General features: G+C 36.4%; 1 protein-coding gene across 1 annotated transcript in view; it reads right to left on the minus strand.

Annotated features, from left to right (window-relative positions):
- LOC146003359 (uncharacterized) overlaps positions 1 to 11,462 on the minus strand; it is a 545,908-nt gene that overhangs the window by 66,436 nt on the left and 468,010 nt on the right. Inside the window, exons 12-13 of the mRNA XM_083141638.1 lie at positions 6,069 to 6,157; positions 1,614 to 1,703 (exon numbers count right to left, since the gene is read on the minus strand). Of these exons, the coding sequence (XP_082997764.1) occupies positions 1,614 to 1,703; positions 6,069 to 6,157 (179 nt within the window). The remainder of the gene's footprint in view (positions 1 to 1,613; positions 1,704 to 6,068; positions 6,158 to 11,462) is intronic.

Raw genomic sequence — 11,462 nt, forward strand, 5'->3', positions numbered from 1 at the left:
AAGTAAAATCATAAAAAGTAAAATCATGCTACTCAGTGTGCTTCGGGAAGAAACAGCATGAAGTTGGGTAAACAGATCCCTCGTTAAGGAAAGCACATGAAAAGCCTTGTTACAGCAAGAAATTTGTGAAATTTTATATATACACATTTCTCATATGATCATGACAATCATACTTTGAATCACTTCAGTAAAGCAGTAAAGATCATATACACAATGCTTACACACCATGTTTTCAACACAGGATCTGATCTGTTTGCCTAAAATATGGCAGCAGAGCATGATTTTGGGCAATGAATTATGGACGAAGTTGTTCCATTGCAGCTTTCCTGGCGACGTGATTTGAACAAGTGTTCTTGAGTTACCAGTCGGGTCAAATTGGCAATAGCATCCAATGTTTCAAATGCAGACATTTCTCTCATCATTAGGGAACGTTGATTAAGAGACCAAGTGTGAGGTTAAATGTGTGTGTATTAAGAGGTGGAGTTTACTATCGGATTAAAAATCATAGACACTCAAGTTTGGACTCCAATTAAAAATTAACCAGTAGACCTACATAAAAACGAGTTACATCAAAATTTAGCTTGTTCGATCCTGCCTTAATCTATGCTTACCAATTTCTTTCAAGTATGCCTTATATGTTATATTGCTGTAAGAACAAAAGCATGCCTCGCAGTTCCAGCCCGCAGTTTCCACGATCCAATGGACCTCACTGTGTGCAGCATTGCCACGTTCCGCTGAATAAAAATCTGTATAAAATTGGTTTTGCAATTTGAATTGACAATGCATTTTAAAAACAGATGCAAAGTGCTTCAAAACAAGACCAATATTGTATTTGTAGGACTATCCAATACTAAGAAAAAGTTGTTTTGCAAAATTGAAACTAACTGCATTTTGACAAATTTTGAAAACCTGAAATTGAATGACTGTGTTTAAAACCTTTCTGCCTGCACCCTACTAAAATTTCAGAAAGATGGGACAATCCGTTTTTGATTTACAGAATTTCAAAGAGAGCGATCGTTTGCAAAAGTAATAAAAAAAAAACCTGCCCTTTATTTGTCCTCACAGCAATACAAAATATAAGGCATACTCTCGAGGAAAAAAATTGTTAGCATAGATTAACGCAGAACTGAACAAGCTAAATTTTGATGTGACTCATTTTTATGTAGGTCTACTGGTTAATTTTTTTAATTGGAGTCCAAACTAGAGTATCTATAATTTTTAATCCAATAGTAGGCTCTCTCTTAGATGCATTTCACCTCTACCTTGATTTCTAATCAACATTCCCTGAACATTACAACAATGTATGTACTCAAAACATTGGATACTAATGCTGATTTAACTGGTTGGTTCACATGCTGCTTAAAATATTTTTGGCTCATTTCATTTGCATTGAATTGACTATTAATTGGGACCACGTTTAAGTATATAATGCAAGAAAATCTGGAAGTTTAAAAAAAACATTTCCATTGCACTACTTATGTGCACAGCTCTATTCTGAACTATAGAAACTCAGCTCCAATATCAACAGTAAATTTAAACAAGGTTATATTAATTCCTACTGTAGCCAAACAGAAAAATCACATGTGATTCGATGTTAGTGCCCTTATACTTACAGGAGGACCTGGCAAGCCTGGTGGACCCATAAGACCTGGAGGACCAATGTCGCCATAATCTCCCTTGTCACCTTTAGGACCCGCCTGGCCCTAAAAATTACAGTAAAGGAAAGTGAGTGTATGTATAAATATGTATAAAATTAAAAATTAAAATTAAAAACAATTTGAAAAGTCATTGCCTCAATTTTTTCTCAGCTGAAATAATAAACATGCGAGGAAATCAAAATATAGGAATTGTTCTATGTACTTTGCACAATTTTCCCACATAGTCACCACAGTGGTTCAGGCATTTGCCCCATCGCAACACTAGTTTGGAGATGTCACTGTTGTAGAAATCGGCTCCTTGATCGTGGAATCAGCACCAGACAGCGGTCTTCGCTTCGTCGTCGCAAATGAACCTCTGTCCTGCCAGGAACATCTTCAGTGGACTGAACATGTGGAAATCCCTGGGGACGAGGTCTGGACTATACGGAGCATGCTCCAGAATCTACCATTCGAATGACTAAAGTCTGTCGATGGTCTCCTTTGCCACACGAGGCCTGGCGTTATCGTGGAGGATAACCACATTGTCCACATCGAGAATTCCTTGGTGCTTTTTTCTGATGTCAACACCATCACTGCATACTTCTCAAAGCAATACATTTATCCCCATATGTCGGCTGCATTTCCCTATGGATCTCGATGGGCGTTTGTCCCTTGCTCCATAGAAAATGAATAACACTTTGCTGTTCATACGACGTGGACTTGTTGAGTACTACAGACATCTTTGCAAACTGACAGCAGCACTGTGCGGCAGAGCAGTTAAGAGTTAACGCTGGGCCGTTTCAAGAAAAAACTATTGCATTAAATGTATATCTCGGTTTCTCAATCACACTAATATTTCAGCTGAAAAAATAGGAGCAAAGACTTTTTGATTTGCCCTCGTACATTTATATTACATATGAATATAAAGTAAAAATAGTAAAAATTAGAAGTGAGCAGGGGTGCCAACTTTTGAAAAACATTGAGTGGGCTCAAACACTTGATTTATAAGTTCACCAAAAAATCCCATACATCCTGCCTTCCATATATCGTGATATTAATCACACCAACAATGCATTCTTACATATTTTGTTTTATAAAAATCTGCTATTTACTGATTTCAATAAGCAATTTATCATGAATCACAATAACAAATAGTATAATAATAACATCATTAATAATAACAACAATACACACTTTTCACAAATGAATTTGCTTTAGTAAAAATGAGCAGGTGCAAAATGCATTTGTTCTCAAATGATAGCTGAATAACCAATCAAAAGTTGAGGAAGTGCTGATCTCCATGGCAGGGTGATCATTAGAATGTGCTATGACACCAGGGGTTCCAGGTTCGAATCTTGGCCTTGGCATGGGTGTTCATTGTGAGTGTGCCTTCATCAATTTCATCACATCATCACTCATCATCTTCACGATTAGCCAAAAGTAGCAGAAAAGTGAAGTGAAATAAGCCAAATGAATCAATCAAAAGGATGAGGAAGAGAAGGGAAACATATTCAGGCGAAGTAAAGTGAAAGCTTCAAGAGAACATGACTCATCATCTTGTTCCTCTGAGTATTGGGGCCTGCAATTTCCCTCACTTCCATTTACTTATGACTATCTTGTGTGATGATAGTTGGCAGGACGGGAAGGATGCACGTCATGAAGCCACACCAGCTGAAATCAGCAACCGCTACTGAGTTGAGCATTTCTACTGAGTTATTTGATTTTTTTTATTCATACATTGTGAGCACATGCTTATCTTTGGAGCAGGTACTCCCAGTGAGAGCAAGTTCTCAGTCTCTATTCATACAGAGCACATGATTAAAAAATTTCAGAAATGAGTAAATAAGAAAAAAAAAAGGTAAAGTGCTTCCCTGTGCTTAGCACCACACCATGAAGGCGTATAGGGGTGTGGGGATAATGCCCCACACTTTCTTGATCCGGTCATGAGTGGGGGTGATGTGATCAGCATTATCTGCCTTTACCCCCCAGGGTTTCCCCCAGGTACCCATGTCATTCGATGCTAGGTGGGCGCAGGGGCGGCTTCCATCATTAGAGAAGTTCCCGGATTTGAACCAGCCAGGGATCGAACCCGGGACCTTTAGCATGGTAGTCAGACACGTTACCGACTGAGCCACTATGGCCACAGAAATGAGCAAATGTTGTCTTATTCATACAACCCATTCACATTTCTGAATGTGAGTGTGTGAAAAAAAAACACAAACAAACACACACACACACTCACTCTCACTCTCACTCACTCTCTCTCACTCTCACTCACTCTCTCTCCCTCACTCTCTCTTTCTCTCTCTCTCTTTTTTTATACACACATTGCCAGGTTATAAAAATGTGGATATATGCAGGAGAAATCACTACAAAGGGGGAGAGGGAGAGAATATCCTCATGTCTTGAGTAGCTACTCTGTTGCTGTTGCATGTATTCATGAGCACAGATACATTTTTTTTATTAACATGACCCACTATATTGCTTTTGGTCTGACTTTATACATTACAACACAATCAGGTTACGAATGCCCTGAAAGCATAAAACATTTGTTAATGATTTTCAGTTGCACATTTTAAAATTTCAGAAATATACTCTTGTCATGATTTTATCCATTTTACATATGGTGGGAGGAACATCCAACTAATTAGAAGAAACGAGATACTTTATGCCTATGATGTAAGAACAGCAATATATATATATATATATATATATATTACTATTTTCATTGAGTGTATAAGATCAAGAGATACTGAAATCTTATATAATACGTAAACAGGAAGTTGTGAAAATTTAAATGCAATAATTGGGTGAAAATAAAAGTATGTGTGTATCTATTGCATCAATGGCGAGTGTCAGAACAGGTGTTTGCTTGTGAAGATTCTTGTGAGCAAGATTCACAACTGGCGAAAAACATTTTTTTCATCCATTACAACAATAAATGAGAAAGGAATAAGAAACATATGAGGGTGGAACAAATTAAAATGGAACAGTGGATGTATTGGGTTATATTTATGTATGTGTGTGGCAACAACCCTGTGTAGAGGTAGAACGGGACATAAGGAAGGAAACCCCTACTGCATAATGGACTCGCCCTAGATAGTCCCACATGAGCATGTGATATGCATAGGCGGCCGGGTAGTAGTATCATCCAAAGGCCAGTATCAAGGTCAAACGGCCCAGCCTGTTGTCCTCTGGAGTGGTTTTGCTGCATGACAACATGCGGTCACATACGTCAGTTGTTACAAAGTACATTGTGGCGATGCTTAGGTGGACAGTGTTGGAACACCCACCATATAGCCTTGATCAAAGGCATTGAAGGGTTGGCACTTCGACTTGGACAATGAAGTCATGGACAATGTTCGCAACTGGTTCCGATCTCAGCCAAAGGAGTTCTACAAGCAGGGTAATCACCACTTGGTGAAACAGTAGGACAAGTGCTTCTTTAACTTTGGAAATTACGTTTGAAAAAAAACCACGCTGATTTCATTCTGTGGTCCCTGTTCCATTTTCATTTCATCCACCCTAATACTTTTCATGCACTATGGCACTGGGCAAGAATCTTGAGCTCATGAAAGATACTCTTCATCGAAAATATCAGTGGGTAAGAATCAGAACAGCTGGAAGATACTTTCTACTAGGGCTGAGCCGATATCACTTTCAACTGATGCCGATACTCTTACCAATTCCCACCAATACTGATACATGAGAATTGCAATAATTAAAATTTGTTCAAAATATATATTGGTCAATATTGGTGTGTAATATTGTTCTCCAATTATATACATCAATTTACCAAAAAATTTGCTTTAGAATATTCAAGAAATACATCAGAATATTAAAATAGATATTATGTAAACATAAAATATAGTTTTCATGGAAAACTAGTAGAAAATAAAAAGAAGTTTGAATTTTGCATAAGTTCCAGGGTATTAGATTTCACGAAAGTGTTGCGTGGTATTTTTGTGGGCTCCGTGAAAGACCAATATGCCGTAAAAGTATCGGCTGGTATCGGTAGTTCAATTCCAACCGATACCTCTTGTATTGGCCAAAACTGATACATCGGGATCAGTATCAGCTCAGCCCTACATTTTACCAATTGCATCAGAACTGCTGAAAGATGATTTTTGTCAATTGTCTATAGATGAGGATTAGAACAACTGAAAAAGAGTTTTCATCTACCATATCAGTGGATGAGAGAAAACAAACACTGAACACCATTGACAAAGGTAAGTGCGATTACATCAACTTTAACCTGATTTTGTAATGTGTGATTTATACATCAATTACTTTCTTGCTTTCCTGTAGCATAGCTCTAAATTATCTCAACATTTTGATGCTACAAGAGTGACAACAATTGACTATCACTCTTTTCATTAGGATAACAAATTTCTGGAAACTTATATGAACAAAGAAATATGATGCACTTACTGGAAGTCCAGGTGGACCTTGAGGTCCAAATTCTCCATTTTGTCCATTGTCTCCTGGTGGTCCCTTTGGTCCCAAGTCTCCTTTAATTCCTGAAAATATATGTCAGCATACATTATACAAGAACATACAACTTAAAATCAACACTCTTGAATACAATTGCTGCAATAAAGATAGTTTAAGCATGCAGACACAAATTACTGACATTAATATGCAACAGTGTGTTAATCTGATATAACATTTCAAAATACTAAATAATATTAACTTCCCTTATCAATTTGCATATAAGCAAATTATTTTCATAGCTTTTCTTGGGAAAGAAGACTGCATTAAATTTATTTCTTTAGAAACCTGTGCCTGTACTGGGCTTATACATACTTAAGACTAAAAAACTATAGAAAATGTATGAAACATATTTTCTTACTACCAATCAATTGTTTATGAAAAATGAAAAAAATATTGTACGATTTGGAGTCTCAAATTCAGTTGAACACAACAGGTGTAAAATGAGGTTCCAAAAAGTCATCTCGGTTCATTGATCGGTATGCTTTATTTTACTTCACATTTCTGCCACTTTTGGCTAATTGCAAAGATAAGAATCAGTGATGACATGATGAAATTGATGAAGAGACATTCACAAAGAACAACCATGTTCAGGCAGGGACTTCAACCTGGAACCCCTGGCTTCATAGCATACTGTGCTAACCAATTTGTCATGGAGGGCAGGGCAGGGCAGCTCAGCTCACCTCAGTTCACTCACAACTGTGTCACTTTAGTATCATGCTTGGAAGGTCGCATGAGACACTCATCCACTGAGTAAAATGGGATGAAATGAACCATTTTCCCATAAGTTGGCTGTTTTAATTTTTTTAGTTGGTGACCACTCTAGGACAATTATAAAATGAAATTACAATTCCCAGTTTTCAAGGCGAATTTTAAAAAAATTCAAGGGTACAAGCAGATGTTTCTCTATTTCAACTTTACGTATTACAGCCTCTCACCGCCCACATACATACTCACACAAATAAATAAACAATATGAAGGGTCTGTGGGATTCCAATGTATCAAAATTCTAATTCAATTCAATAAACTGTATGTATATTAAAAACATTTCATTTATGGTGTGGAGCTTACATTTGTCATTTCACATACTCAGATTCGAAATACATCTACAAACGCAAGTCACAAATCTTGTGATATGTATTCTAATCTTCGAAAAATTGTTAATTGTAGGAGAATTTTGAACTCAAATTTACATAATAAACCTCAAGGTATGTTCTCTTGCAATAATCTTTCATCCCTCAGAATGATTGTTCTTCAAAGGACACTACTAACAAGGTAAATGGATTGAGAGAATTCTGTTTTATTTTCCACACAGCTTCCTTTTCTTTCCTCGATAAAAATAAAAGCTAAACTGTGAAACACTTGCCTCAGGGCATTTATAAATATGTACAAATTCAATGGGATTTGGATTAATAAAAGTTTCTATTTTTCACATCTACGGAGAAAAATTCACGCAGAATTCCCGGAGTCAATAATTGACACAGAAATCCCAGTGAGCCTATAGTTGAAACATGAACAAACTTGATGAACAACATGTAATATTTTGTTTCAAATTTGAACATTTTTGCTGAGATACGGATATGACAGATATTGAGAGAAGCTTTTGAAAAAGGATTACACAAGCTATATACAATCTCCTGAGCAATTTGAATCAATGTTTCAAATTAGACAGAACACCCATTGAAGATAATCACAAAGCTACAGCCTTCCACAACAATGGATGATGATCTTTTTGCAATAGTCCATAATGTACATTCATAAAAACTGCATAACTGTTCATGAAGTTTGTGAAGAAATTGAAGATGTGTCATGTTTCCACACACTCTGTGCCTTAACTTTTGGCAGATCAACAAACACTGAACAATGTCATGGTCAGAAGCTATTTGAACAATTAAATGCTGAAACATGGGTGTATGAATATGACATTCCAAAGATTGAGTTTAGTCTTAAAAGTTTCCGATGCATACGTGATGATACGGAAGGCGAGTGTGGAAGTAAGGCCAGAGGCGCAACCACAAATTTTTGTCTGGAGGGGGCAAGTGCCAGGATAAATGTACCAATAATAATAATAATAGTAATAATAATAACATTAATAATGGCATTATTATTACTAGTCGTAGTAGTAGTAGTAGTAGTAGTATCAAAGATGTTATTATCCTCATAAATTTCACAAAAAGGGGGTAGATGTCTGTGCTAAAGCATTTATTTAGAACAAACTATTTGAAATATTTTTTCAACACCAGCAATTTTACATTAGCTAATAATGGAAAACAAGCACACAAACTGTATTTTTGAGTGGCAGAAAATGAATGATAAATGCATACAGGAGATATTTTTTTTGTACATATAACATGTATAACTTTTATGTACAACATATGTTTTACACATAACTTATGCAACATGGAGCGACATAAAATAAGAAAATGCATATGCTAGATGCTAACACTAAATTATGTATGTATTCAAATTTTATTCAATACATATATACAAAACATATTATATAAATACATTACATTACAGAAAACAATTATATTGCGAGCGAAGCGCAAAACAACATTTTTAGATCCAATATTTGAAATTGAAAACATCACATGGTGCCAAGGAATTCTCTCTTTCACAACTTTTTTTTTTTAATTTAGATAATTTGGCGCCCATGGCCGACTCTCGCCACCACCTAGCTACGGGTCTGAACTTGACGAGACTGAGAAAAGCAGGCATTGCAAGCGAAGCGAGCAAGTTAATTTTACAAAATGTATTTTTATATTGAATAAAATTTGAAATAGAATAGGGCAATTGCCCCTCTGTGCCACCTGCAGGCGCCCTTGGCCATCAATGATTGCCTCCCCTAGAATTGACTCCCGCAATGCCCCCTGCCCCCTTTGTGGTTACACCACTGAGTAAGTCCGAAATTTGGAGGAACAAATTGAATCAATCCTGCTGCAGCAACTTGTATTTTGGGAAGCGATGTATTCCAGGCGATTTTCTTCTATTATTATTGCACGTGGCAAGAGCACAAACAGGGTGATTTGTACTCATTCTACCGGCGTTCAAGAAAAGGTGTGTATAAGTAAAAAATCGACCCATTTATTTCAAGCTTCCATATATGCTAACGGAACAAGTTCCATTCTGTCCTCTTAATGATGTCATAGCATGCACAGGATCAAGGGAAAAAATCTCGGAACCTCGGGAATGGCCTACCTAATAAAGGTACCTTACCCCAACACAGCATTCAAAACATTGCACCCAGCCGTTTATTTCCTTGGGTCATTATTAGACCTTGCATTTTAGGTTTTTAATCTAAACAGGTATGTAAGAAATAATAAGTTATGTCAGCGTTTCATTAAAAATGCAACAATTGATGAAGTTTTATAGTGCCTAAAAAAACTATTTTGCGTTTTAGAACCTGTTTTACGTTATGCATCTAAATCAAGCCTTTTTTTAGGTTCTTATATATTTTTAAAGGTTTTACAGGATTTTTATATCACACAGAGGCATTTGCTTTGTTTGGTCACAAAAAAATTCAATGACGAACATGCTTGAAACGTACTCTCTGTCGATTTCCCTTCCTCCAAAGTCCATCGTGATTTTTCAAAGCTATAAACAAAGCAAAATGTCTGGTGCCACTGTTACCTGTACAATCCAAAGTGGTCTGATCCATGTGGTGTTGCTCACTTTTGTCCCTTCAGTGCTTTGTGGCATTCACGCCTTACAAACTAACATTTCAGCATTGAAGTTTGCACCACTGACTACGTTTTTGTTGAAAGATTATTTTCTGCACATAAGATGATCATCACAGACAAAATTGCAGAGTTTGACTGTGGATAACATGAAAAACGATTGTTGCCTAACTATGCGGCTAAGAGTGGATTTTAATAGCAAATTTCCAAGGATACGTTCTGCATTTGAAATAGGGTTAGGCAACACACACAACGTTATGCAAGATAGTGCGTATTTCAGGATATAGGTGTCCCATTTTCATTGCCGGTGAATATACCTAATCAGTATTTCTTAGGAATTTTGAACTATTTTTAGTTTTTTTTAACCTACTTCAGGATTTTTGGAGCCTAACTTAAGATATTGAGAGCCTATTTTAGGATTTTTAGAGCCTATTTTAGGAACCTATAAGCACACTTTTTAGAACCTAAAAATCCGAGGCCTAGTCATTATAGAGGCAAAGGCTATTCCAAGACAATGATATTTTGCGTTCAATAATAGTGTCAAATAAAGAAACAAATTAATTTTTGTTTCATCCAGGAATTTGACTAAAACCCGATATTTCCCCATACCTTTCAGTTGCTAAGTTTTCAGGAAAAAGCACCTGCACATCATTTGGCTCCAGTGTAAGATAAGGAATTGGTTCAAATGTCAAAATACACATAATATGAAACTAAACTTATTGAAAACAATTTCTCAACAAAATGGCACCAATGAAAAATTGGGAACTTGTCACACAAAATTTTAAAAAAATCCTTTAATCCTATATCGGTACAGTGGTATCTCTGAGATACATGTGGCTAAAATAATTATTTTTTTCTTGGAATCGATTAGGGATGTAGTTCTAAGCTCTTAGTAGTTTTCCAGAAATGCTAGAAAGAACAGCTAGACACAGAGAACCTTCTGAAATTTGAAGGAATGCCTCCTCCAATAAAGGATTATCAGCCAGATACCATGCCTTACAGTAACAGAACTCTACCCAGTTTTTTCCCTACTCTTGCCTGCATGGTTCTCGCTCAAAATTTTCTGGATGTTTAAAATCTGTAAAAGTATTTATCAGCATTTTGCTTACATTCTGCCGGATGCTCAAAGTTTGGAAAAACAATGGTCAGTATTGGTGATTAAATTCGAACACAGGCATGTGCACACATTCTGATTAGGGTGAGCAACAGTCTTCAGTTTGGGAAACATTACTACATTCCATCTCACTGTTTTACAAATTTTGCACTGATGCATACAAAACAGGGGTGTATACAGGGTGTATCAGAAGTGATAGCACAAACTAAAATGGTAAAAAGTAAACAATAGTAGATGCAAAATAGTTTGTGAATTTCAAATGTATGGTTACAATCCGCCACTAACGTGATTGTTGGTACACATCATGCACTTGTCACTTTACAAGTAGAATGCCTGTTATGCCTTTTGTCCTGTACAGGATGTATTGTTTGCTTACAATGACCCTTTTCAGCAGTGTTCAGTTTTATACAAAGAAACCTCGGAGTGTGCTAGAAGACAAGCATACAGTGTGTTCAAACAATCAAGTCAGTGTTGGATCATAACCATACATTTCCAATTATCTCACAAATGGTTTGTTTACGACACCATGTTTACTGAGACTTT

The sequence above is a fragment of the Lepisma saccharinum genome, chromosome 20 (genome assembly GCF_977018435.1).
Source record: "Lepisma saccharinum chromosome 20, izLepSacc3.1, whole genome shotgun sequence".
Lineage (NCBI taxonomy): Eukaryota > Metazoa > Arthropoda > Insecta > Zygentoma > Lepismatidae > Lepisma > Lepisma saccharinum.